Consider the following 27,579-nt stretch of genomic DNA (forward strand, 5'->3'; position numbering starts at 1 on the left):
CCTTGCTGGGCATGTGTCCCTATCCATCCGTGCTTTGTGGGCATGCGTCTCTGCCTGTTAGATGCCCACCTTCATCTGTCTTTACCTATTGATGCCTGCCTCTGCCTGTTGGGTGACCCTCTTTATCTGCCTCTACATGTTGGGTGTCTGTCTTTGCCTGTTGGGTACCTGTCTACCCCTCAGCAGCTGGGTTGGCCTGGGGCTTTCCCTTTGGGACCCACAAGGAGGGTTGGGGGGAAGGGCCTGAGGGCAGCCCTCAGGCAGTGGGGAGGGGGGAAAAGAGAGGAAGGGAACGTGGTGAGATTGTAGGCCTGGAGCTGGGAAACCACAGGCCCTGAGTGATTGGCGGCCCTGAGCAGGGCCCAGCCCCCGCCCTCACCCTGCACATCCGCCTTGGGCCTGGCCACCTCCGAGGCAGCCCCTGACACTGCCTGCTCCTGCCATGGTGCCTCGGCCCTGCCGGGCGAATGGAGCAGGATCCCAAGCCGCCCCGCTTGCGGCTCTGGGCCCTGCTCCCCTGGCTGCCCAGGAAGCAGCGGCCCAGGATCAGCCAAACCTCTCTGCCTGCCCCTGGCCCTGGCTCTGGCCCCAGGCAGGACTCGGTGAGTGTGCCCAGATGTCTGGTCTTGGCCTGGCTATGGCCCTTGGAGCAGGTGCCTGGGCAGCCAGTTTGGCCTCAGTTGGCTGTGGACTCTCCAAGCCCAGGCCTGGCCCTGCTGGATGACTGGACCCTGCCCAGGTTTGCTTCCTAGGGAAGTGAGGAGGCACTTCGGGGCTCTGGGGCAATACCAGCAGATTGGAGGGAGGGCAGAAGGGTCCTAGAACAGCTAAGACCGGGCAAGGGGTTTTCAGTAGACTTCTATGAAGGAAGTTTCTGTGGGTGGATCGTGGAGTCTCTGGGCTCTGCTCCTTTCTACCCCAGACTGGCACTTGGGTTGGCCGGGGGAGCCTCTGGTGACTTTTGGGTCCCTGTGCATCTCAGCCCTGTCCCTCTGGCCAGAAGGGTCCTGTCATCCATTCTGACCAGGAACAAAAGCCCAGCTCTACCTCCCCAGCCTGAGCACAAACTCTACTTCCTATTGTGGCAGAACCAAAACCTTTGCAGCAGGGGAGGGGAGCCCCACAGGGAGGGCCTGCGCAGAGCTGTGGGCCTCAGCTAGAGCCTGGGGTTGGCTCCACCTGGCTGTGCCTGGGCATCCCTTTGGGCCTCTCCAGGCCAGCACAGCTGGAGCAAGAGGAGCAGTGCCTCACCTGACTCAGCACCTTGGTAGTTTGACCCTCCCCGGCCCTTGAGGCCCTTTTGGTATTGATGAGCCAGGAGGCTGGCCCCTTCAGCATAGCTGTCTGGTGCTGCTGGCAGGGCCCTGTCTGCTGAGGTCTAGTGGGAGCGGGCTTGGATGGGGACCATTCCCCCGGCCGGCCCGGATGAAACCCACCATGCCCACCAGCTCTATCCCTCTATCAGGATGAGGGCATCCTCAAGGAGATCTCCATCACGCACCACGTCAAGGCTGGCTCTGAGAAGGCCGACCCATCCCATTTTGAGCTGCTCAAGGTTCTGGGCCAGGGATCCTTTGGCAAAGTGAGTTCTGACCCACAACTGGGAGGGCAGCACTGGTCATGTCAGAGGTGGGGATGAGGGGTCACCCTGGGGCTCAGGATCTGAGGGCAAGGGTTGGTGGGTCTGAGGGGAGGACAGGAGGTCACCTTGGTACCCAGGGAGGGCAAAAGGTCAACCCGGGACTCGGGGACGTCAGAGGTCAGCCTGTGCCCTGGAGGATGGAAGCTGATGGGCTCGGCCCCCCTCCCCAGCTTCTCCTCTGCTTTTTCCCCACTGCTTTCTCAGGTCTTCCTGGTGCGGAAGATCACCCGACCTGACAGTGGGCACCTGTATGCCATGAAGGTACTAAAGAAGGCAACGCTGAAAGGTGAGTGGAGGTCCCCTCCCCATGCAGAGCCCAGACTGGGCCCAAGATTGTGGGAGACAGCCCAGCTCTCAAGGTGTTGGGTCTGACAGAGAAGGCAGTTCTATCTCCAGGAGTACCTGGTCTGAAGGTGGAGAAACAGGCCTGTCCTCAGCCACCCCTTACTCCCTATCCCACCCCATTGCAAAGACAGGGTCCCTTTCGAAGAAAAGACTTCTGGGGAATAACCGCATCCTTCCCCTCCCCCACCCCAAGCCGGCCACCAATTACCATAGCCGAAGGTGAATGTCTGGAAGGAGGCAGGGGGTGAGTGCAGTATGTTTGTGGCAGGGGCCTTCACACCCCTGATACTCAGGTTACTTGGGCAGAGTTGCTTCATGAGGGAGACCTCTCAGGGTGGAGAAAGGTGTTGGGGAAGAGGCAGGGAGTCCAGGCAAGCAGCTAGGGCAGGCAGGAGAGAGTGAGTTGAGGCAGGGCCACAGAGATGGACAGCAGGGAGGTTCAGAAGGGAGCCCAAGGCCAGGTCTAGAATTCCACGGCTCACAAAGTGTATTGCTGTGGTTGGTAGTGGACTCTGGGCTGGCAGTGACCCTGACCAGGTGGAGTAGGCCCTGGCTGAGGGGAGGGAGGGAGGATCAGAAGTGTTGGCCTTAGGGACTTTGGGGTCATGTGGCCCATAAAGTGCTGTCTGTGGGGTACTGTGGTTTTGGTGCCCTAAGGCCAGACTGGTAGGGGTAGAAGTCATTCCCCAGCAGGGGTGATGGGAGCCATGAGGGAAAAGGATGAAGGACTTGGTCACTGCTGTGAAGGTCCCCAGGCTGGGGCGGGAGTGGCTGTGTTGACCCTGCAGCGTGGTGTACTTGGTGCTGTGAGTGAGAAGCCCAGGGGAGAGTGTGTTGCAGCCTCACAGAAGGAGTAGCCATTTGAGCTGTGCCTTGAAGGATCAGTGAGGAGTTCTCCAGAATGAAAATAGTAGAGGGAGGGTTCCCCAGGAAGGAGAAGCTGTTGGCCCGAGCAAAAGTGTAAAAAACGTAAGGTATATTTGGCCAACAGCGGCAGGAATAGTTAACTCCAGCATGGTCCATGCCACACCTGGCAAGGGAAACGAAAAAATTAAAATAGAAGGCAAAAAGTGGTCTGAAGGGGCAAGCACGAGCCCTGCAGGAGAGAGGGCCCTAATTTAGCTTGGCAGTTTAAGGAAGACTTCCTGGAGGAGACGAGGCCTAAGCTGAGTCAAAGAAGAACCTGCTGGTGATCAGAATGCCTAGGGACTTTCATTTGTTAAAAAAAAAAAGAGTATGTGGGGGTGTCTGCTCAGACACACGAGTCTGAATTTTAGGCCCAATGACTCTGCCTAACTAGCTCCCAAGTGACTGTTCTCTCCATCCCCCCAGACTGGAACTAGGGATTTTTGTGCCAGGTGAGGAAGGGTCTGGTACAGGCATCCCAGGGGGAGCCTCAGGGGCAGAGGCTAAGGGCACACAGGACAAAACAGGTTGCTGAGATTGGCTGGATTGGATGGCCTTTGATGGGGGCTGGGGGGAGAGATAGGGCGAGAGGGATGTGCAGGGGGCTAAGGGCCCAGCCCTGAGTACTGCCATGTGATGTGAGGAACTCGTGGAAAAGAGAGCCCTCCTTCTTAGACAGGGCTTGGGGCTGACTCTTTAGGGGGAGGGGCTAGACTCTTAGTGACTGTCTTTTTCTTCTGGCCAGTGCGTGACCGTGTTCGGACCAAGATGGAGAGAGACATCCTAGCTGATGTAAACCACCCGTTTGTGGTGAAGCTCCACTATGGTGAGACCGCAGTCCACTTGAGTTCGCAGCCTACTTGAGTTCGCACCCTGCCTGCCAGCCTTTGCCTTTGCCTGTGGGCCACTGCCTTCCCCGTATGTTGCCCCCACCCCCAGCAGGCCAAGGGAGCTTAGAGTAAAGGGGCAGGGCCCAGGACCCAGCTGGCTCCACCATCGCCTTTTCCCCTCTCCCCAGCCTTCCAGACTGAGGGAAAGCTCTATCTTATTCTGGACTTCCTGCGAGGCGGGGACCTCTTCACACGGCTCTCTAAAGAGGTGAGCTAACACCCCACTGCCCCAGGGCCCCGAGATGGAGCTGGAGGGACAACGAGGCATCCCATCCCAGAGCCCTGTGAACAACCTGTCTGGTGTGGCTTGGACCTGGGACTACCCAGGCCTGCGTAGCAGTCCCTGGCCCAGGAACTGACACCCAGTGTCACCCTGGGACAGAGCGTACAGCTTGGGAAAGCCTTCGTTCCTCCCAAGATGGGTGAGGCGGATCAGGCCCTGGGTCTCCTTGATTCCCAGGAGCTAAGGGATCTTTTATCTCTCTGCCTCCATTCTTCCAAGGCTGCCCTGGGCAGGGCTGTGAGGCTGGGCAGAAGCTTAAATCCACCCAGAAAGCTAAATATTTTAACATTATGTCCCATGTGTTAATCAAAAGGATTTTAACTGACATAAAAGAATTCGAGCCAGATATAAAAATGGGACCATTAATACAAGTCAAACTTCAGAAGAGAAACAAACTTTAAAAGAAAAAAATTAAAAAAAAATTTTTTTTAATGTTTATTTATTTTTGAGAGAGAGAGACAGAGAGACAGAGTGCAAGCGGGAAGGGACAGAGAGAGGTGGAGACACAGACTCTGAAGCAGGCTCCAGGCTCTGAGCTGTCAGCACAGAGAGCCTGACGTGGGGCTCGAACTCACAAACTGTGAGATCATGACCTGAGCCAAAGTCAGACGCTCAACCCACTGAGCAACCCAGGCACCCCCAAAAATTTTTTAAATGTTATTTTAATGTTTGAATAGTCAATATACTCACATGATTGAAAAGTAAAATGTTGGGGCGCCTGGGCGGCTCAGTCAGTTGAGCGTCCGACTTCAGCTCAGGTCATGATCTCGCACTCCGTGAGTTCGAGCCCCTCGTCGGGCTCTGTGCTGACAGCTCAGAGCCTGGAGCCTGTTTCGGATTCTGTGTCTCCCTCTTTCTCTGACCCTCCCCTGTTCATGCTCTCTCTCTCTCTCTGTCTCAAAAATAAATAAAATGTTAAAAAAATAAAATAAAAAAAAAAAAAAAAGAAAAATGTCATTGAGAAATCTTCCTCCCACCCCAGTCCCTCTACCCGCCATAGGTAAACACTTTTACTGATTTCTTGTTTAAGCGCCCCATGTTTCTTTGGTAATACCACCCATTCTGATACATACATGTTCTGAATTCCAACCCCCATTTCCGTACATAAAAAGTACTAATCTATGTATCTGTTCTCTATCTTGCCTTATTCAAGATAGCAGATCATGGAGATGGATCCATATCAGAACATGGAAGTTTCCTTGTTCTAGTTTATGGCTGCATAGCACTCCATTACACATGGGAGAGATGGTTTATCCCAGTCTTCTGCCCAGCCCTTTTGCTATTTCCAAACAACGCCTCAATGAGTGACTCATATGTTAATCATGTCATACCTCAAACCCCTTTACATATTGTTTTAATTTTTATTTATTTTTTCATTGTTTTAACGTTTATTTTTAAAGAGAGACAGTACAAGTGGGGGAGGGACAGAGAGAGGGAGACCCAGGATCTGAAGCAGGCTCCGGGCTCTGAGCTGTCAGCACAGAGCCTGACGCGGGGCTTGAACCCACGAACCGCGAGACCATGACCTGAACTGAAGTCGGGCACTTAACCGACTGAGCCACCCAGGTGCCCCTCGTACCCCTTTATACAGAGCATGGTGTGTGGCCCTGGGGTGTCTAAGGGTCCCCCCCGAGGTGGACCCTCGAGACCAGGAAGCTGCTGACTGCAGTACCTGAGCTCCTGAGGAAGAGGCAATCGCAGCTGGCGTCCCCTCCCGCCTGTCGTAGGTTATGTTCACAGAGGAGGATGTGAAGTTTTACCTGGCTGAGCTAGCTTTGGGCCTGGACCACCTGCACAGCCTGGGCATCATTTACAGAGACCTCAAACCTGAAAAGTGAGTGAAGCCCCAGCTCCGCCCCAGCCTCCCTAGCCAGGGCAGAGGCAGGCCTTGGGGTCTCTCCTGACAGGGGTGGGTGTAACTCTCCCCAACAAAGTCTCCCTGTGTGTGGCCGCCCCGTGGATAGGTGGGTGGGACGGGTGGTGGTGGTGGCAGCAGGGCCCTCTTAGGGGTCTGCCTAATTACCAGTGTCCGTTAAAAGGGCTGGACACCTCCTTGCAGGTACGTTGCCTACATTTTTTTTTTTTTTTTTTGCTAATCCAGTGCGATGTCTGAGATGCCACCACTAAAGGTCATTCTTTGTTTGATACGGTCCTCTCTAGAATTTTCCTGAATATCTAAACATCCTCAAATGGTAACTTGACAGCCAGGGGCAGGTGCTGGGCTGAAATGAGATCTGGCTTTAGAGTTAGGCAGACCTGAATTCAAATCTTGTCTCCGTCACCTTTTAGCTCTGTGACCGTGGGGTGTTGCTTGACTTCCCTGAGCTTTAGTTTCCTCGTTGTTAAAATAGGGCCATAATAGCACCTACCTCATCCAGTTGTTCCGAGGATTAGCAAAGAACACAGGCCACACATCTGCATGGCACCACCACCACCCTGCTCCACCTGCCATTCACCGGATGGATCTGGGTGGATCGCCTTCTCTGGGCTGGGCCCAACCCCCACGGCCCCCTTGGTGTCACCAGAACCCAAGGGGCCACAGCTGAGGGGCCCCAACTCCCATCTCTCCATTACAGCATCCTTCTGGATGAGGAGGGCCACATCAAACTCACCGGTGAGTAGAAGGCACCTGCCCCCTCAATTCCCAGGGGAGGTCAGGATGGGCTGTTGACGGGCCTGGGCTGAGCGCTAGGGGATCCATTCTTCCTGAGAGGCTGTGCCAGGCGCTCGGAAGTGGTCAAAAGCCCAGACCCTAGACTTGGGATGGCCTGGGTGTGAACCCCAGCCCCATGGGAGTGATGCCCTCAGGCCTGTGGGCAGGGGGCTTTGGTGTGCAGGGGTTGGCAGCGAGGAAGGCAAGGGAGGGCGGTTCCTAAAGATGTGTCCTCTTGCCCTCCTTGCCACAGACTTTGGCCTGAGCAAGGAGGCCATTGACCATGAGAAGAAAGCCTATTCCTTCTGCGGGACGGTGGAGTACATGGCCCCCGAGGTCGTCAACCGCCAGGGCCACACCCACAGTGCAGACTGGTGGTCCTATGGGGTGTTGATGGTGAGTGGCCAGACAGGGGAAAAGCATTCAGCCCATGCCTCAGGCCTCAGTTTTCTCATCTGAACAGTGAGGGGGTTGATAGTCTCTAAGACTTCCTCCTGTCTTCTCCCAGCCAAGCTGCCTCAATGTCCACCCAGCTGCAGTTTCCTTCCTTAGGAAGATTCCAGGCTTGGCCCCACCTGGGCTGCCCCCGCCCCAGGACTGGGCCTCTCCTCAGCCTCAGGCCCCTAGTGCTGCTTTCGGTGTTCTGATTGACAAAGGAACCAGAGACAGTCACAATTCTCGATCCGGGTGGTCCTGCCACAGGCCAGCAGGAATCCTGGGAGTGAAGCTGAGTGGTTTGGGTGGGAGGAGGTGGGGGACATGGGAGATGGAGACCAGAGCCTAACAGACCGTTGTCTTTTACAGTTTGAGATGCTGACGGGCTCCCTGCCCTTCCAGGGGAAGGACCGGAAAGAGACCATGACACTGATTCTAAAGTAAGCACCAGCCCTGCCCTGACACCTCAGGGTCTCCCCTGATGTCTGGCCCCAGTTTGGGGGCCAGAATAATATCCTGTACCTGCCTCAGATTTCCCCATCAATGAGACCCTCCTCTGGGCTAAGCATTATGCTTTCTGGGGCCCCCTTTTCATCCATCAGGGCCTGTGGGTGGGGAATCCCTGGGAGGTGAGTCTTTGGGAGGTGAGTTAGTGGATGGTTTGTCTGGAATGAACTGGAAATTAGACCTGGACAGAGCGGGGAGGGGAGATGGGCCTCTGGGGCGGGCTCAGCCCTGATGAGACCTGGGGGCTGTTTTAGGGCGAAGCTAGGCATGCCCCAGTTTCTGAGCACGGAAGCCCAGAGCCTCCTGCGGGCCCTGTTCAAGCGGAATCCTGCCAACCGTCTCGGTAAGCAGCTCCAGCTTGGGAGGGGAGCGGGGTACAGCTGCAGCCTAGGCCACAGCGTCACATCTGGGGCTGAAAGGGGCCGTTGTCCTTTGTGTGGGCAGACAATGCCGCCGGCCACCCTGCTTTCTGGCTCCATGTGTGGTGTGTGGGGCGGGGGGGTGACCTGTGTATAGGGGGAAGGCAGGAACTGAGTCATCCCTACTCCCCCTGGGGACAAGGACAGAGGCCCCCACACAGGTCCGCCAAGGCTGCTGGCACCAGAGAAGGCATGAGCTCAGGAGTCAGAAGGCTCAGGTCCCAATCCTGTCCCCATGGCAGGTCCTCACCGCCCTGCACACAGTGGTTCCTCCATAAATATTTGTTGAGTGAGTGCCATTTATGAGCTAAGTGACCCAAGGCAGTTGACTTCACCTCCCGGAGCTCTGGGTCCTCGTCTCCACGGGAGATGATGATCCAGATCCCTCTTGACTGAATGCAGTTGCATGAACATGCCTGGCATGTAGTAGCTTTTCAGTATGTCTTGGCCCCTTGGATCCTGGGTTCATCTGGACCATGACCAGCTTTGTAAGGTCCCAGTTCAGGTCCCTGGGGTCAAATGGAGTGAGAGTCTGCCTGGTGGCTGAGAAGGGCAATGGGATGGATAAAAGCGATAGAGATGAGGCCTGGGTTGAGAGGGAGATGGGAGTCCCCTGCAGATGTCAGAATAAGTCTGATTTCTGTTCTCTGTGGCCTTGGACAAGTTGCCTGACCTCTCTGGGCCTTTCTTCTTCCATGAGTACGTTTGGAGCTTGATCATAACGGTCTCCAGAAAGTGGAAAACGCTGAGTGGGCAATAGGCCTCTGGGGTGACGGCTGGGTGGATTTGGGGCGGGGAGAGCCTATCGTCCCCCCTGCTCCCAGTAGACAGCTGCAGCCGCTGGTCCCAGACCACGGTGAGGTCACTCAGCAGACAGGGTGGGTGTCTGGGAGTTGGACCATCCAGGGGCAGACCCCTCGTCTGGGCTCTTTCAGGCTCCGGCCCTGATGGGGCAGAGGAAATCAAGCGGCATGTCTTCTACTCTACCATTGACTGGAATGTGAGTGTGTCTGTCCACCCCACAGCCTCAGTCAGGGCTTCACCGGTGGTGGGAGGGGGCTTCCTCCGATGTGGAGCAGAGGGTGACAGCATGGCCTTGGAAGCAAGGGCTGGCCTCCCCCCGGGCAAGCGATTATGGCCCCGTCTGTATAGCCTGCATAGGCAGGGCTAGTTACCTTCTCCTGCCTGAGGCTCCTGGTGGGTTGTTGGGGGTGGGCCATGGTGACCGGAGTGGCCACCTCACCTTTGCAGAAGCTGTACCGTCGCGAGATCAAGCCCCCCTTCAAGCCAGCCGTGGCACAACCTGATGACACCTTCTACTTTGACACTGAATTCACGTCCCGCACACCCAAGGGTATGTCGGTTGTCTGGCTTGTCTTGGGCTGGCACGGGAGGGAAGCAGGGAGTCAGGGGCCCCTTGGGATGTAGGGTGGTCAGGGACTCTGGCAGGCCCAGGTGTGTGGGCAGACTGAAGGGTGGGTCTCTGACTCTTTGTCCCCATCTCATTCTGCCTGACTCTCCCACTCCAGGGCTCTATGGGCCTCTTTGTATGTGAGTGAGGGGGTGGGGGGAGTGGGTGGTTAAGGCCACAATAGAAAAGTCAGGCCCCCTGCCCCGGGCATCTTCCAGCCCACTGGGAAGACCAAACACATGGGGCTCACACTCACGTCAGGGCTAAAGAATCTGACCCAGCAAAAACATGAGGTGGAGACAGTCTGTCAGAGCAGAGGTGACAGCGCCCACAGGTCAGGGGCAAGTGTGGGAAACGCCTTTGGCTGCTCTGATCACTGGACCTCAGTGTGTTCATCTAGAACATGGGCTCGGTCACAGACCCACTCAGTCCCTGGGGTTATTGCAAGAAGCCAAGGAGGGGGCTTCTGGGAGGGAGTTTGGTAAATCCCAATATTCTGGTCAGATATCGGGGGTTAGTGTTCGTTCTGGAAGGCTTCCCGGATGGATGGGTTTTAGCAGAGGGGCTGCTCTTCTCACTGCGGGTTGCACAGCTCTGATGACAGGGAGCTTAGCACTTCGCAAGCAGTTGGTCTCATCTTTATTCGCTTACCTGATCAGTACATACCAGCTTCCTACTGTGTGCCCCTGATCAGCCATGAGGGGATTGCCCTGCCTCCTATGGCCTAGACTGTGGTGGGGGGAGAGGTGTGAAAACTCTACTGGGCGGTGTGGCAAGTGCAGCATCATAGGGGTGAGGAGTTGGAGGAGCAGGCTCAGGCAAGGCTTCTCAGAGGAGGGTGTGCCAGCTGAACCGTGAAGGACAGACAAACAGTAGAGTATCTGGTCAGAGGGAACGGCATGTGCGGTGGCTCAGGGTCTCCTTTAAGGATCTGGGAAGTCTGGCGTGGCTGAGCTGTAGAGTGGGAAGAGAGGAGGCTAAGATCATAAGGACCTCAGTCACCAGGCTGAGAAGTTGGGCTTTTGGGCTTTCTTCTGGGGCAGAGAGGAGCACTTGAAGGGTTCTGGCAGGGGGTAGATTTGCAGCTGGGACCATCCCTCCCGCTGCCTGGGCAGAAGATGGACCTGAAGGGGCAGACCCGAGGCAGTGAAGCAAGGGGGAGGCTTCCAGAAAGGGATGAAGTGTCTTGGCCTGGGCCGAATGCCCATCGTGGGGTGTCTTTTATGTTTCTTGTGTGTCAGAACTGGGCTGGTCTAAACGCACACGAACAGATGGCCTAATTGAGGTCTGGCACGAGAGGCCTGCCCAAGCCCTCTCCACAGCCCTGGTCTCCCTTTTCTGGGCTGCCTCGGGGTCAAGGGCACCTTCTCAGGGTCACATCCTCCTCCCACCCCTACAGACTCCCCAGGCATCCCTCCCAGCGCTGGCGCCCATCAGCTGTTCCGTGGCTTCAGCTTCGTGGCCACTGGCCTGATGGAGGATGATGGCAAGCCTCGGCCCACGCAGGCACCCCTGCACTCCGTGGTACAGGTGAGGGGGCAGGAGACTGCTGCTCCGTTGTCTTCTCTACCCAGAAGCCACAAAGGCAGAGAACACAGGCTCTAGAGTTCAAACTCTGATTGCCACCGTGTAGCCCACTGGACCTCCAAACCTCCTTGGGCCCTACTTTTTCCGTTTGTAAAACAGGGATGGCAACATGGGTATAACAGATTTCCTAGCACAGAGCCAGGGACGTTGTGGAGCCTGGATAAATAAATGCAAGGCGGTGCCCAGGGTGGTGGTGCTGTGGGGTGGCTGTCAGATCCCTGACGGGGACGGGTGGCCGAGGGCTCGTGTGTCCTCACACTTGTCTCCCATTAGTACACTTTCCGTGGGAGATTTAGAATTCAGAGGCATGAGGTAGACTCTGGAGCCCATTGTCCAAGGTGAGGGACTTTGGGCGAGACACTTACCTTCCCAGTGCCTCAGTTTCTTCATCTGTAAATGGGGGTGATGATAGAACTTTTCTCCATAGGTTGTTGCATGTGTAAAATTAAGGTGACTGTGTAATTTATTCTACAACTGGGACATCTTTGTCTGGGACAAATATTAAACCAGACCGGATACAAGGACAACAGGCGTAAACCAGGGCTGTCATATGGCGTGTGGTCACCTGCCGTAAAGTGCTGAGAGCAGTGCCTGCCGCACATAAGCACCACAGAAGCATTTGCTGTTGTTAATGTCTCAGAACTTTTAGACACGTCATGACGTGGGCTGTGATGCCCCAGAAGGGGGGAGGCAACTCGTCTAAGTTTACAGGATGTGGCAGAGCCGGGACCCAGCTCAGGGCTCCCGTGTCTCTCAGGCCTACCCAGCTTTCTCAGAGCCACAGACCCCTCGATGCGTGTGTTGCGTTTCTGTTGACCACAGTGCGGGAGCCAGTGAGTGTGCCCGTATAGAGTAGAAAATTGAGGCCCAGAAGCCAAGGCCTTGGGTACTGGAGGATGAGCCCTGCATTCTAGAGCAGAGGGCCAGCCCCACCTGTTGGTTTTCTGCAGCAACTCCATGGGAAGAACCTGGTTTTTAGTGATGGCTACGTGGTAAAGGAGACGATCGGTGTGGGGTCCTACTCCGTGTGCAAGCGCTGTGTCCATAAGGCCACCAACATGGAGTATGCTGTCAAGGTGGGCCTCTTGACCACGTCTCGGCCTAGGCTGCTGGGCCAGGGGGAGGCCCCTGTAGCCTCAGTCCTTCGGTGGGAGTCGGGGGATGGGTTGGTGCCCTAGGCTCTGTGGGTGGGTGGAAGGCATGTGGCTAAGACCCCCAAGCCCTGCAGTGTGGGCTCCGTGGCAGGGAGGGACTCTGGAGACTGTCCCCCTGATATCTCCCATGTACCCCCTTTCCTCAGGTCATCGACAAGAGCAAGCGGGATCCCTCAGAAGAGATTGAGATTCTTCTGCGGTATGGGCAGCACCCCAACATCATCACTCTGAAAGATGTGAGTGGGGGTCCTTGAGACTGAGATGGGGGCTGGGAACTTGACTCCGGGATCTGTCTCAGGACCGTCGTTCCTTTGATTTCTGATTTTCCTCTGCTCCTGGGAGCGAAGGATCTCTGTGCCTCGGGTCTGGCGATGCCCCAAGGCCGTCCACTTCAGACTCAGGCATCCTCTGACAGCTTCCCTGACCCTCGGGGGACCAATGCCAATCTCCTCCCGTCTAGGGGGAGGACAGAGGCCCAGATAGGTGAAGGCCCTGCCAGGACCATGGAAGCACAGAGCAGAACCCACGTCCAAGGCTCATGTTATTCTTTCCTGGCCCAGTGAACCGGTAACCGAGGGGCCCCGGCCTGACACGGAGGGGAGGGACCTGACGGTGAGGTCTCTGGCAGGTGTACGATGATGGCAAACATGTGTACCTGGTGACAGAGCTGATGCGGGGCGGCGAGCTACTGGACAAGATCCTGCGGCAGAAATTCTTCTCAGAGCGGGAGGCCAGCTTCGTCCTACACACCATCAGCAAGACAGTGGAGTACCTGCACTCTCAGGGGGTAAGTCTGGGGTAGGGGGCGCCCGGTGGGGATGGCGGGCCGCCAGGGGTCATACCAGCAGTAGAGTACACGAACCGTGGGCTGGCCCAGGCAGTAGCGGTCTTCAACCAGCCAGACCATCCCTAGGGAGACTAGGGATGGTGGGTGGGTGAGTAGACGGATACGAGGAAGGGAAACGGCGAGAGATGAGGCCGGATTGTGACACGGAGTGTCTACACCGTGCTTACTGTATGCCCTGCACCGTGCCAACTTGTTTCCTTACGTTACCTCAATTGATTTTCACAACAACCCTATGAGGTAGGTGCTGTTATGGGCCCCCCCCCCTTACAGGCAGGAAGACCAAGGCTCAGAGATGTGAGGTCACTTGCCCAAGGTCACACTGAGGGATGTGGTTGGGGAGCTGCAGACAGGGAGTGGGTTTTTGAGCTGGGAAGCCGCAGGGTCAGCAGGGAGGTGAATCTGGTTGTGGGTTCAGCTGCCAGGACAGAGGGAGTGAATGCAGGAGTAAATGTTGCTGGAGACACAGCAGGTGCTACAGAAGAGGTATTTGTCCAAATGAGAGGACTTGGCCTTTATCATTGCCTAGGATGGAGATGGAAATTTTCCTGATGGTGTATAGAAGCTGGAAACAGAGTTAGCATGAGTTTCTCTCTGGACGAGATGATGTTTTGGGGCGCTTCCAGTCAGACGGTTGTGGGGGTTAAGAATCCAGGCTCTGGAATCCGACTGGCTGTGTCCAAGTTCTGTGTATATGGTTGGGAAGGGCTCTCACCTCTGAGCTGTTTCCTCGTCGGCACACTCAGGATCGAGGGAGCTGCTACCTCGCAGGGTGGATTGGGTTGAAGCAAGGCGCCGCTCCGGGAGGGCACTGTGGGCCGGGGCAGCCCCGTGGGAAATGCTGCACAAACTTCAAGGGAAATAGGGCCAGATCATTGCTGTGCCTTTTTTTTTTTTTTTTTTTAATGCTTATTTATTTTTGAGAGAGAGAGAGAGAGAGAGCATGAGCCGGGGAGGGGCAGAGAGGGAGAGAGAGGGAGACACAGAATCCGAAGCCGGCTCCAGGCTCTGAGCTGTCAGCACAGAGCCCGACGAGGGGTTCGAACCTATGAAGCGTGAAATCATGACCTGAGCCAAAGTTGGAAACTTACCCAACTGAGCCACCCAGGTGCCCCAGGTGTGCCTTTTTTTTTTTTAAATTAACTTTTTATCAAAAATGTTAAACATATGCAAAGCTATGAGAAAAGTATAATGAACCTTCAGACACCCATCTCCCAGATTAAAGAGTTGTTGAGATTTTTATCTCCCTTCTTCCTTCTCTTTCTTTCCTTCTCTTTTCCTTTTCTTCCCCCATTTCCTTCCTTCCTTCTTTCCTTCTTTCTTCTGTCCCCTCTCTCCCTCTCTTTCTTTCTTTCTTTTTTTTTTTTTGTTGTTGCTGAAGTATCTCTCCCAACTTTTTACTGAGGAAGACATTCAAATCTATAGAAAAGTTAAAAGAATATTACAATGAAAATGATTTCCCTTCCAAATTCACCAGATCTTAGCAGTTTGCCACATTTGCTTTCTCTCTCTCTGTCTTTGCCTCTATCTCTATACCCTTATCTACATATAAATATATATTTTTTATGGGTGCAACTGAGAAGCGTTGCAGACATTATGACCCTTGACCCATAAATACCTCTAATTAAAGGGTTTTATAGAGAGAGAGAAAGAGTGAAAGCAAGAATGAGCACGAGACGGGGAGGGGCAGAGGGAGAGAGAATCCCAGGCAGGCTTCACGCTCAGTGTGGAGCCTGAGGTGGGTCCCCATCTCACAACCCCTAAAGTATCTTACAGCATATCTCAGACCTCACATAATCTTAGCTGTGTATCTGTAACTCTATAAAAGACATTCTTTTGTAACAACTAACAGAATTAACAATTACTTGTGTTCACATAGTACCCAATCAATAGACACATTTCCCTGTTGTCCTTTCAAAAAATCTTTTTGCCATCAGTGTATTGGAATCCCAGTCTCTGCAGGATTTACTCCTTTCAGTCACTTGTTAAACCCCTTAAGTCTCTTTTCAAAAACTGAGATAAGGGGCGCCTGGGTGGCTCAGTCGGCTGAGCTTTGAACTCTTGATTTCGGCTCAGATCGTGATCCCAGAGTTGTTGGATCGAGCCCCACATCGGGTCTGCACTGAGCGTGGAACTTGCTTAAGATCCTCTCCCCCTCTCAGGGGCATGTGGCTCAGTTGGCTGAGCATCTAGATGATCTTGATTTGAGCTCAGGTCATGGTCTCATGGTTCGTGAATTCGAGCCCTGTGCCCGGCTCTACACTAAGAGTGCAGAACTTGCTTGAGATTCTTTCTCTCTCCCTCTCTCTCTGCCCCTCCCCCACTCATGCTCTCCCTCTCTCTCTCAAAATAAGTAAATAAACTTAAAAAAAAAAAAAAGATTCTCACCCTCTCTCTGCCCCCTTTCCTCCAGCTCACTCGTGTGCATACTCTCGCCCTCTCAAAAAAAAAAAAAAAATACTGATATAAAATTTGCATACAGTAGATCTTAAGTGTATAGTCTGATGAGTTTTTTTGTTACATGTGTACATCTACATAACCTCCATAGTAAAACCTCCCTTTTCTTTTTTCTTTTTTTGTTAAATGTTCTATTTATGTATTTTGAGAGAGAGAACAGGGAAGGGGCAGAGAGAGAGAGAGAGGAGAGAGAATCCCAAGCAGGTTCCATGGTGTCAGCATAGAGCCCAATGTGGGATTCGAACTCACAGCAGAGCACTTAATCGACTGAGCCACCCAGGCACCCCAGCTTCCCTTTTCTGTGCCACTGGAATGCCCCACATTCGGAATGTGTCTGCTTTCTTGGGGCATCATTTTAGTTGTTTCTCTGGCGCCTGTATTTCTAAAGTCTTAATTCAACTTATTTTTGGGAGCGGGGAGTTAGAAAAGACTTCATGGGGCGGGGGCACCCGATTCAGTCGGTTAAGCACCTGACTCTTGATTTCAGCTCAGGTCATGATCTCAGGGTTCATGAGATCAAGCCCTGTGGCGGGCTCTGCACTGAGAGCATGGAGCCTGCGTGGGATTCTCTCTCTCGCTCTCAGTCTGCCCCTCCCCAGCGCCCCCCACCGTGCTCAAAATTAAATAAATAGACATTTTTTAAAAACAACAAAAAACCACTTCATGGGAGGTGCAGTGTACTTCATATGACATCACATCCCCAGGCACATCCCCTGTGCCCCCCTTAGTCATTAGTCCTCTCAGGCGGTAAGAGTCTAGGGATGGGTAATGACTTCATCCTTTCAGGATCTTTGCCTGAATCAATCGTTTCATTAGGGTTTGCAAAAATGGCAATGTCTGATTCTGTCTAATCAGACATTAGGGAGGATTTATTAGGGAGGATTCTTTTGTAAAAAAGAACCAGAGCCTCAATTTGATTACCACATGTACCGTTTTTAATGCTCATATTTGAAGTGGTTTTGGTTTTTGAAATGGCCAGTGCAAATAGACTAATATTTAAATATGTCAGGCCAGGGGCGCCTGGGTGGCGCAGTCGGTTAAGCGTCCGACTTCAGCCAGGTCACGATCTCACGGTCCGTGAGTTCGAGCCCCGCGTCAGGCTCTGGGCTGATGGCTGGGAGCCTGGAGGCTGCTTCCGATTCTGTGTCTCCCTCTCTCTCTGCCCCTCCCCCATTCATGCTTTGTCTCTCTCTGTCCCAAAAATAAATAAACGTTGAAAAAAAAAATTAAAAAAAAGAATAAATATGTCAGGCCAGATAGTAAATGTTTCCTTTTCCTGCTTTGTTCTCAAGTGAGTGGTTGTTAAAGTTACCCTCCAAGAAGGTTTAGAAGACAGAGCCAAAGCAGTGAGTTTCCAGCGGGTCACCTAAAGCTCAGAGCGAGGAAGGACTTTCTAGAGTAAGAACTGCCCCCTCGACTAGGGACAAAGAAGTTCCAAATACAGACAGCCACTTGGTGGTACTGTGATGGGAGAAAGTTGTCTCTTCCCCAAAGCCATGAGTCCATGGGTCTCTAAAGTTTCTGACCCTTTTAAGGGTGCCTCAGCGCCTTGGTGGCTCAGTTGGTTAAGCATCCGAGTCCAGCTCAGGTCTGATCTCACGGTTTGTGGCTTCCAGCCCTGCGTCGGGCTCTGTGCCAACAGCTCAGAGCCTGGGGCCTGCTTTGGATTTTGTGTCTCCCTCTCTCTCTCTGCCCCTCCCCCTCTCACGCTCTGTCTCCAGCTCTCAAAAATGAATAAATGTTAAAAAAAAAATTTTTTTTTTTTAAATAAAGTTTCTGACCCTTTCCAAATACCAGGGGAGATGATGAGGAAATGGGAAACTCTCACTGAGGTATTTGGAGGGAGATTCTTTGGGCTAATTACGAATTGCAGTTTCTGTGGTCTAGAAGCTGGGAATCTCATAGAGGGACGGGAAGGGGGTGACCAGGAGCAGGGTCCACTGGGACCTCCTATTTGTTTTAATGTTGCCTTTTTAGTGAAGTATTATATAAACACAAATCATAATGTACAAGTCAGTAAATCTTCAGAAAGTGGATATAGCCAGGTGATCAGCACCCAGACCAAGAATCCCTTCTACTCCCTGCCCCCTCCCAAGCATAACCATTCTAAGCTAACTGCTAGTAGCTTAGATTGGTTTTGCCTGTCTCTGAATCATATATCAATATACTCTGTTATACGTGGCCTCTGCCATGCCACAGGCTCTCCGGGGTTCATCCACGGCGTTGTGTGGCTACAGTTCATGCATCCTCATTGCTGTGTAATTTCTGCTGTATGAACAGGCAATACTTTAATTGTCTATTCTACTGCTATTGGATGTTGGGTTGTTACCAGTTTTTGACTCTGACAAATAATGCTGCTGTGGCATGTGACCACACATGTGGGTTTTAACACTGTGTGCACCCCTGGCAGTGGACCCGCCAGGTTGCTCTGTGTGTGTGTGTGTGTGTGTGTGTGTGTGTGTGTGTGTTCATCTTTAGTGGGTGATGCCAAACAGTTCTCCAAAGCTGTTCTGCCAGCTTACACCCCTCCAGAGCATGGGCTTTTGTGTCGTTTTAATCTAGCCATTCTGATAGATGTGGCGTTTTTTCTCATAATGGTTTTATTTTTAAAATTTTTTTAATGTTTGTTTTTTGTTTTTTGTTTTAATTTTTTTTTCAACGTTTTTTTTTTATTTTTTTTTATTTTTGGGACAGAGAGAGACAGAGCATGAACGGGGTAGGGGCAGAGAGAGAGGGAGACACAGAATGGGAAACAGGCTCCGAGCCATCAGCCCAGAGCCTGACGCGGGGCTCGAACTCACGGACCGCGAGATCGTGACCTGGCTGAAGTCGGACGCTTAACCGACTGCGCCACCCAGGCGTTTATTTTTGAAGGAGAGAGAGACAGAGAGTGAGCAGGGGAGTGGGAGAGGGAGAGGAAGACACAGAATCCGAAGCAGGCTCCAGGCGCTGAGCTGTCAGCACAGAGCCCGATGTGAGGCTTGAACCCATGAGCCGTGAGATCATGACCTGGGCCGAAGTCGGACGCTTAACCGACTGAGCCACCCAGGCGCCCCACGGTGGTTTTAAATTGCCTTTCCCTGAGGGCCAGCGAAGTGGAGCACCTCTTCGCGTGGCTCTTGCCATTTGGGCAGCTTCTTCCGTGACATGCCTGTTCGAGTCTTATGTTTACTTTTAAAAATCGGGTTGTCTGCCTTTTTCATCTTATTTGGCCAGCGTTCTTTGTTTCACACACGGAGCCCTTTTGAGCCTAGCTTCCCTCGTGTTGTCACCCTGTTTGAGAACTCAGTAGGGAGTCACACTTTGGCTTCTGTGTTTAACCAGATGATTTACACAGAAAAGCTTTTTTTTTTTTTTTTTTGTGGCTGGTCAGAGGCACCGAAATGCACATCCTCCAGCGATGGTGATGAAAACAAAAGGGGCTGCTGCTCTGGTAGCCAGCATCACACAGCACTTCCCACAGGCCAGACACATCCAAGCCCTTTATAGGTCAACTCACTTAGCTGTTCCGACAGTTGGAAGTGGGTATTGTTGCTGTGCCCACTCTACAAGTGAGGGAACTGAGGCTCCAGAAGTAAGTAAAAGTCTCACAGCTAACCTGGCTTCCCTATCCTGTTATTGACGTCCTCTGATCTGTAAGTGCTTCCTTTTTTTTTTTTTTTTAATTTTTAAAAAATGTTTACATATTATTATTATTTTTTTAACATTTATTTATTTTTGAGACAGAGAGAGACAGAATATGAATGGGGGAGGGATAGAGAGAGAGGGAGACACAGAATGGGAAGCAGGCTCCAGGCTCTGAGCCATCAGCCCAGAGCCCGATGCAGGGCTCGAACTCATGGACTGCGAGATCGTGACCTGAGCTGAAGTCGGACGCTTAAGTGACTGAGCCACCCAGGCGCCCCATTTACACATTATTTTTGAGAGTGAGAGTGCGAGTGGGGGGAGAGGCAGAGAGAGAAGGAGACAGAGAATCCGAAGCAGGCTCCGGGCTCTCAGCTGTCGAAACAGAGCCCAGCGTGGGGCTCAAACCCGTGAACTGGGAGATCGTGACCTGAGCCGAAGTCAGATGCTTGGTCGACTGAGCCACCCAGGCGCCCCTGTAAGTGCTTCTCAACAAGCACTCACTGCATCTTAATGTCCGGCATGCTGGTGGGTTCAGCCCAGCGAGTGCTGGAGTTACTATGACAGCAGCTGTCATCTCCCAGGCCCTGCGCTAAATATCCCTGGTACGTAACTCATGTGCTCCTTCCTGCCTCAGCACTGTCACCAACCCCATCTCTCAACCCCAGGTGAGAAAACCGAAGGCTCGAGAGGTTAAGTGACATGCCCAAAGTCACACAGCTACTGCCGGTAGAGCCAGGATTCACACTCCGGAGTGACTGAAATCACAACTCTGCCACAGGCCACAGCCTGTTACTCAGGGGCTGCATCTGACCTGAATACGTGTTTTGTTTGGCCTGCAAGATGTCGGGTGGTTTTTTGTTTGGGGTTTGGTTGAGTTGGGTAGTTTGGCTGCTTTTGAAACCTGGGCCTGAGTTGCTACGTGGGTGACTGTCAGCTGGAGTAAGTAGCAGGTGCCCCTGTAGACTGGCTGGCATGGCTCCGTCTCAGCCTGGCTTCGCTCATTGCTTGCCCAGCCTGTTGTGCTCTTCGGTGCAGAGATGTGCGAGCATCTGCTACCCCTTCCGCTGCACAAACGCCTAGGGGACAGGTGTCAGAGTCACCGGTGGGGCTACCTGCCATAGTGAGCCACGGTCACCTGAAGGAGTTTGTTGTTTCTCTGTGTTGTGTTAGAGCGGGATAAAGATTGAAAACTTCCCTATCCCTGTTTCCCGAAAGTGTCATCTGTGTCACACTAAACTGAAAAGGCTGTGGAATGAAGGTCAGAACCGGGTTCAAGTCTCACCTCTGCTTCTTATGTACATGAGCAAGTCAAGTTTCTTCTCATAGCCCCGGTTTCCTTCTCTGTAAAATAGAAGCCAGCAGTCCCTGCCCTGCCCACTTACGTAGGTGTAACCAGCAGCCCCCGTGAGATCATGGTCAGGAAAGTGCTTTGTGAACCAGGAAGATCACTTGCACAGGATAGTCCATGTCCTCAGCCAAGCTGAGCCTCCCTGACCTCTGGGAAGCTTGGCTGGGCCCTCCACAGGGAAGAGAGTCTACATCCTTGAGGCCGGGTGCTGTCTTTGGGGTCACAGACTTGTATTAGGAAGGAGAGCCCTAGGAGCTGGTCAGGCACTGCCCAGGAAGAGGCTTCCCATGGGTCTGGATACACTTTGCAGCACGTAGCTGGGACCACCCTTACCAGCACAGCGCTCTCCTCCTCATCTAGCGCTGTTCCCTCTGGGGAAGTGGACTATCCTGGGCCATGTCTACCCTTCAACCTACCCGCCCCACAGGCACCTGCTAGAGGGCTTGGGACTCAGGTGGGACTATGGAAGCATCGTCTCATAAAGCCAGCTAATCTGTGAGAGTCAACTAATGTAACCTGCGAGATCTCTGTGTGTTTCAGAGGTGTGATTTGTTTATTCATTGCACAGAGTTCACTTAACACTCGCTCCGTGCTGGGTGCTGGAGGTGAGCAGGGGTTCCATAGATAGATGCAGTTATTTGTGGTTGAAGGATCCTCTGCTGGCCTGAGCTCAGAACACTTGAGGAGATGTCGTGGACGATGAGGCTGAAAGGGATAGCTGAGCCTCCCACACCAGGAAGGGGACTTTGGGCTTTATCTTGCAGGTCGTAGGGAGCCATTGAAGGTTTTTGACAATGCCCTGTTAGCTTATGGGAGGAGGAGTACGAGAGTAAGACCAAGTTTACTCTGGGATGTGTTGGGTTTGAAGGTCTGTGGAACATTCAGTGGTTTCTATCTGATAAGCAGTTATATGAGCCTGGACTCAGGAAAGTTCTGGGCTAGGGTCAGCGATCTGAGAGAGTGGCTATACATAGAACCATACCGAGGGAGGGGGGAGGATGAAAAGTGGAGTGTGGTTCAGCCCCCTCAGATTACAGAGGAGCATGTGGGAGCCGGAGGTCTCATTTGCTTCAGGTCTCAGAAGTAAGTGTCATTCAGGGCGCCTGGGTGGCTCAGTCGGTTGAGCGTCTGACTTCAGCTCAGGTCATGATCTCGTGGTTTGTGGGTTCAAGCCCCATGTCGGGCTCTGTGCTGACAGCTTAGAGCCTGGACCCTGCTTCAGGTTCTGTGTCTCCCTCTCTCTACTACTCCCCTGCTCATGCTCTCTCTCTCTCTCTCTCTCTCTCAAAAATAAATAAACATTTTTAAAAAAGTAAAAAAAAAAAAAGTGTCATCCATCCACTCAACAGATACTCATTGAATACCAACTGTGCGCAAGGAACTATTCTAAGTGTTGAGATATAGCAGTGAGCAAAAACACTTATGGAACTTATATTCCAGAGGGTAGATTCAGAAAAACAATTAAATAAATATGTCAAATGGTGGTAAATGCTATGGATAAAAAGAAAGTAGGGTGAGGAGACTAAGGAGTACTGGTTGGTGATTCCTATTTTATCTGGAATGGTCCAAGGAAGGCCTCACTGATAAGGTGACATTTGAGCTGAGACCTGAAAGAAACAAGAGAATAAGCGAGGCAGATGCCTGAGGAAAGAATGTTCCTAAAAGCTGGAACAGTAAGTGCAAGGGCCCTGAGACAGGAGTGTGCTTGGCATGTTGAAGGATGTGCAAAGAGGCTGGTGTGGCTGAAGCTGATTGAGCAAGGAGGAGGGTGCTTAGAGGACAACAGAGTGCAAGAGACGTGGGTGAGGGGCACGGAAGATCAGGTGGGGCCACTTAGGCCATTGTAAGGACTTTGCCTCTTAAGACGATAAACCTTGGAGGGGTTGCAGCCAGAATGACATGATATGACTTATATTCAACAGGTTCACTGTGGCTGCTGTATTTAGAACAGACTGTAGGAGGCAGGACAGAAGCAGGGAGACCAGTGAGGAGGTGTTTGCTGTCATACAAGGGAGGGAGGATAGGGTCCCTGGTTGGGATCACTGCTGCCAGTAGAGGGGTTGAGAAGTGGTTCAGCTCTGGATATATTTTAATGGTAGAGACAGCAGAATTTGCTGATGCCTTGATTGAGGAATATAAGAAAAAAAGAGGAATTGGGAATGACTCTTAGGATTTTGACCCAAGCAATGGGAAGTATCAATGGAGCTGTCTTTAGGATAAACTGTGATGAACGGATCTGAAGGGATATATAAGGAGAGTTCGGGGGTGGACAGGTGAAATGAGGGCTGCCTCGCGGACACTGACATGAAATTCAAGTCGGCAGTACCAGCAGCACTAAGGGCCCCATTCCAGCCCCTTCCTTCCAAATTCTGGGTCCTTCTATCCCTTTCTGGGCCCGTCTTCGTAACTCTCAACTCTCTCGCCTCTGGCAGTTGACCTGGGCCCCTGGCAGCCTGCCCACATGGAGAACTGACCGGACCCTCTGCCCCTAGGTTGTTCATAGGGACCTCAAGCCCAGCAACATCCTGTACGTGGACGAGTCTGGGAACCCTGAGTGCCTGCGCATCTGTGACTTTGGCTTTGCCAAGCAGCTGCGGGCTGAGAACGGACTCCTCATGACACCTTGCTACACTGCCAACTTTGTGGCACCCGAGGTGAGCGCTCCAGCCTCCTCACCTGCGAGAGTGAGGGGCCCTGGCACAGGAAGCCTCGTGCCCTTTACAGAGGCCCCACGCTATCCAGGATTCTAGTCTGTATGGTCTTGGCTTAGGTGCCAAGAGAGGATCCAGCCTTGGGGCGCCTGGGTGGCTTAGTTGGTTAAGAGTCCGACTCTTGGTTTTGGCTCAGGTCATGATATCACGGCGTGTGAGTTCGAGCCCCGCATGGGGCTCCGTGCTGACAGCGCAGAGCCTGCTAGGGATTCCCTCTCTGTCCCTCTCTCTCTGCCCCTCCCCCATTCACTCTCTCTGTCTGTCTCTCAAAAATAAATAAATAACACTTTAAAAAAAAAGAGAGAGAGAGAGAGAGAGAGAGAGGATCCAGCCCATGGCTGGGATCCTTGTCTTACCCTCTGTGGGGACCACGCAAGTGTTCGGGGCCACTTGGTGCTGCACGTCTGACTAACCACCCTCCCCTACCTTCCTGCCAGGTGCTGAAACGCCAGGGCTATGATGAAGGCTGTGACATCTGGAGCCTGGGCATTCTGCTGTACACCATGCTGGCGGGGTGAGTGTCCCCTTCCCCCCAGCCCATTCCTCCAGCCCTAGTGCACAGGCTGGGGTGGTCTGATGGGAGAGACTCAGCTCTGCTCAGGAAGGTCTGAAGATACAGATGTAGCCCTGCCTTCGGGAGCCTCACCTGGACGGGGAAGATACCGCCCTGGGGAATACTCAGCCTGGGGGAGAGACACAGCCCCCCCCCATCCCACCCTTAGCCCCAGGATGGGGGCCAGAGGCTAGACCCAAACTGGGTGGACCTTTCTCCAGATACACTCCATTTGCCAATGGACCCAGTGACACACCAGAGGAAATCCTGTCCCGGATCGGCAGTGGGAGGTTCACCCTGAGTGGGGGAAACTGGAACACAGTTTCAGAGACAGCCAAGGTAAGTCTGTGAGGCCCAGCTCATCTGGGATGGGGAGGCAGGGTCCCATCCTAGGGTGTTTTAGCAGTTCATGAACAGATGGCCTGCAACCTGGTTTCTCCGAGTGGAATGTTCCATAAATCCCTGTTGCTATATTTCTCCAAGTGGAAGCCCCCCAGGAGGACTGCCCTCCTGCCTTGTTTGGACACCTCGGTGATCATCACTGGCCCTTCCCATGTTCTGATCCCTGTGGGGGACAGAAGGCTGCATAATCGCAGCCCCTGCCTTGTGGGAACCTGGCGTGCGGAGAGATACAGGCTTGCACACAAGGAGCGGAGATGTCTGGCAGCAGAGAAAGGCAGGCCCTCCTCCAGGGCTGCAGGCATTAAAGGCATGGAGCAGAGTTACTGACCATGTGAAGCACAGAGGCCTTCTCAGAGGAGGGAACATTTGAGCTCTCAGTATTAGCAAGTTTCCAGTTGAGGGAGCCTCTGTGCCAGGCAATGGGTTAAGCCCTTACTCAATAGTACCTCACATCAAACTTCTGAGGCAGATATTTGTTATCCCTCTTTCTCAGAGGGGAAACTGAGGCTCGGAGGGTTGAAGTAATTTGCCCAGGATACTCAGTTGATCAGCAGAAGAATCAAGTTTTGAACCTGAGCCTACCTGATCCCAGTCTTAGGTTCTCCCCACCTTCCTGCGTGGCTTCTAGAAGGTGAAAGAGAAAGGAAAGGATGTTCCAGGAAGTCCCAAAGAAGGGCATGTGCTTGGGGAGGCCTTGGAAGGATCTGGAACATGGATCGCAGGGGCTCCTGCAAGGGTTCAGGCAGGAGATGGTGGGAGATGGCCGCCTTGTCCATTTCTCACCAGTGGGACACAGCCTGGGCTCCCCTGCCAGCTCCTCCCACCAGCCCTCTTGTTTGCTGTGCCCCCCCAGGACCTGGTGTCCAAGATGCTGCATGTGGACCCCCACCAGCGCCTCACAGCTAAGCAGGTGCTGCAGCACCCATGGATCACCCAGAAAGACAAGCTCCCCCAGAGCCAGCTGTCCCACCAAGACCTGCAGCTCGTGAAGGTATGGCCACTCCGGGCTGCTGGGCATCTGGTGGTCCAGGCCAGGGTTCCATGGGTAAGAACTTGGGTGGCACAGCCAGGAGGTGTCATATCTGTCTGTCCTCAGGGAGCCCCAGTCTAACGTGCAAGAGTGTCAGCTGTCCTCTGGGGGGGCATAGGCTCTGACTCTGAAGCCTCCAGTGTGGTGGAGGAGGCAGGACTAATGACCATGAAGGAACGCCAAGGCTGAATTAAGAGATGGCTGGGCGGGTGTGGAACACAGAGAGGCTGGGAAGCACACGTCACCCCTCCCGCCTATACCTCCCACCGTTGTGATCTGACCTCCCACCCTCTCTCCCAGGGAGCCATGGCAGCTACGTACTCTGCTCTCAACAGCAACAAGCCCACCCCCCAGCTGAAGCCCATCGAGTCCTCTATTCTGGCCCAGCGGCGGGTGAGGAAGCTTCCGTCCACCACCCTGTGAGAGGCCAGGGCGTCCAGGCCGCAGGGCGGTGCTAGCTCGATGGAGGCAGCGTACTTCCCAGAGGGAGCAGGCCTGAGTCACGGGGCCAGAGGAAGCGGAGCCCCCGAGGGACCCAGGAAGCAGCCAGCCCGGATCACCCCCAATGAGGGTGTGAGAAGTGCCTTCTCCTTCCCCGGGATGGACTCTTCTCGGCTCATGCTCTGCTGGTTGAAATCAATTCACTGTACAGACTCTTACCTTTTTTTTAAGGGAAAAATGGCATCAAACTGCCATGGATTTTTACAAGATCCATTTGCCTTTCTGGGAGCAGAAATAGCCAGTGAGGCCCCAGGAGGGGCACTGAGTCATACTAGGGCTCTCTGTGGCTGAGACTCCTTAGAGCTTTGGCATCCTCCCCCGGGGAACCCCACGATTGGCCATCTGTAGCCATCTGCACATACCTCCAAGGCAGTCCAGCACCACCTTCCAAAGCCCTTGGCTGTTTAGCAGAATTTGCTCTATCCGCAGTCAGCTCCTTTTCCGTTCTGTTCTGCTGGGGCAGGGGAAGGGTCTAAACCTCTTCCTGCTAGAAGAGAGGACCAAGACTCCGTGGCTCCCAGCTCCAGGCACCAGCATCTACACCGGCCCTGCCAGTGGGTTCCCTGCAGCGAGATTGGGCAGCCCCAGGAGGAGGATCGAGAAAGCACTTTTTGGCTGACTTGTGTTGGAGTCTGCTACAGGACAGAGTTCGCAGGAGGCCTGTGGGGCTGGCCAAGAGAGGCAGGGGCTCTTTTTCATTTCTTCCTCAGCTGGTATCTCAGGGTTCACCTGTCCATGGCCTTTCTAATAAACTTTCAGTTGAGTTGAAGCACACTGGCCTCTCTTCTCATCCCTGAATTTGCCCTCTCTGCTGTTGGGTGTTGAGGACTTTGCAGCCACAATGGGCCAGGGCCAGCGAGCCCAGCTGCTTAGAGCTCCGGTCACTTGGGGAGCAGGTGGGACTCCCACCGGGGGTTCCCATTATGGTATTGGTGATAGTGACGGTGTTATTAGCCACCAGTGACCAAGTGTCAGGCACTGTGCCTGGGTCTCACATGTATATTTCATTTGATCTTAATGTTGTGAGGTAAATGCTCTTCTTTTATTATCTCCATTTATAGATGGGGAAACGGGCCGAGAGAGGAGAATGACATTTTCTCCACAATAAGTATTTTCTGAGCACCTGCCCTGGCCCTGCTCCAGACACTGGCGAACCAGGTAGAAAATAAGGTCATTCGTTGTTTTCATGGGTCTTCTCTCCTAACAGGGGAAATGGGCAAACTGAGGTCAGCTATGGATAAGACGTATGCAGAATTAAATTGGGATGCGAGGTGGCATGATCAGGAAGACCTCCCTGGGGTCTTCTGAGGTGACCCAGAAGCTGAGATTGAATGATAAGCGGCTGTCCAAGACCGGGAGACAGGGTAGTGTCGGGACAAACGCCCCAAGGGGGAAACAGCCCGAGCATGTTCAGGGAAGGACCAAAGAAAAGGCGATATGGCTGTGCTATCAGGGCCGGAGGTTTGCATGAGATGAGGCTGGAAAGGAAGGTGGGGCCCGTCATGCTGGGCTTTGTGGCCCAGGGTAAGGAGTTAGGGTTTAGTTCCAAGAGGAAGCAGGTTATAGGCTACTACAGTGGCTCCGATAAGAGATGAGGTGGCCTGGACTAGGACGGTGAGAGAGGCGATGGGGAGGAGGTGGGCAGGTAGGATATGCTTTGTAGGTAAAGTAGACCACATTTGCTGGCAGTTTGGGTAGAGAGGCTAAAAGAAAATGGAGATTCGTGAGATATTCCAGATTTCCGACTGGAGCAGTTGAATACTGAGGGGAAAGTTGTGGAGGAATAGGCTTAAGACGCCTGTGGGAGATATCTTTAAAATCTCCAAATAGAAATGTCACCTGAGAGTTGTAACCAGAAGTCGGAGTTCTGGAGA

At 53.2% G+C, this 27,579-nt stretch overlaps 1 protein-coding gene across 7 annotated transcripts in view; it reads left to right on the plus strand.

Moving 5' to 3' along the window:
• Positions 1-26,479, plus strand: part of RPS6KA1 (ribosomal protein S6 kinase A1) — a 53,425-nt gene extending 26,946 nt beyond the window's left edge. For 3 of the 7 annotated variants that reach the window (XM_045476197.1, XM_045476196.1, XM_045476198.1), the window contains exons 3-22: positions 1,466-1,582; positions 1,847-1,928; positions 3,639-3,719; positions 3,912-3,991; positions 5,794-5,900; positions 6,643-6,680; positions 6,973-7,115; positions 7,524-7,594; positions 7,916-8,004; positions 9,016-9,080; positions 9,332-9,434; positions 10,891-11,021; positions 12,029-12,154; positions 12,379-12,468; positions 12,861-13,019; positions 23,001-23,162; positions 23,657-23,733; positions 23,994-24,111; positions 25,028-25,165; positions 25,505-26,479. In XM_045476197.1, the coding sequence (XP_045332153.1) occupies positions 1,466-1,582; positions 1,847-1,928; positions 3,639-3,719; positions 3,912-3,991; positions 5,794-5,900; positions 6,643-6,680; positions 6,973-7,115; positions 7,524-7,594; positions 7,916-8,004; positions 9,016-9,080; positions 9,332-9,434; positions 10,891-11,021; positions 12,029-12,154; positions 12,379-12,468; positions 12,861-13,019; positions 23,001-23,162; positions 23,657-23,733; positions 23,994-24,111; positions 25,028-25,165; positions 25,505-25,627 (2,100 nt within the window). In that variant the 3' untranslated portion in view covers positions 25,628-26,479. Of the gene's footprint in view, positions 1-359; positions 603-1,448; positions 1,583-1,846; positions 1,929-3,638; positions 3,720-3,911; positions 3,992-5,793; positions 5,901-6,642; positions 6,681-6,972; positions 7,116-7,523; positions 7,595-7,915; positions 8,005-9,015; positions 9,081-9,331; positions 9,435-10,890; positions 11,022-12,028; positions 12,155-12,378; positions 12,469-12,860; positions 13,020-23,000; positions 23,163-23,656; positions 23,734-23,993; positions 24,112-25,027; positions 25,166-25,504 lie in introns of those variants that run through there. The other 4 variants (XM_045476200.1, XM_045476199.1, XM_045476194.1 and 1 more) reach the window with 3 other exon arrangements.
• Positions 26,480-27,579: the final 1,100 nt, after the last annotated feature.

This window comes from Leopardus geoffroyi, chromosome C1, assembly GCF_018350155.1.
Source record: "Leopardus geoffroyi isolate Oge1 chromosome C1, O.geoffroyi_Oge1_pat1.0, whole genome shotgun sequence".
NCBI lineage: Eukaryota > Metazoa > Chordata > Mammalia > Carnivora > Felidae > Leopardus > Leopardus geoffroyi.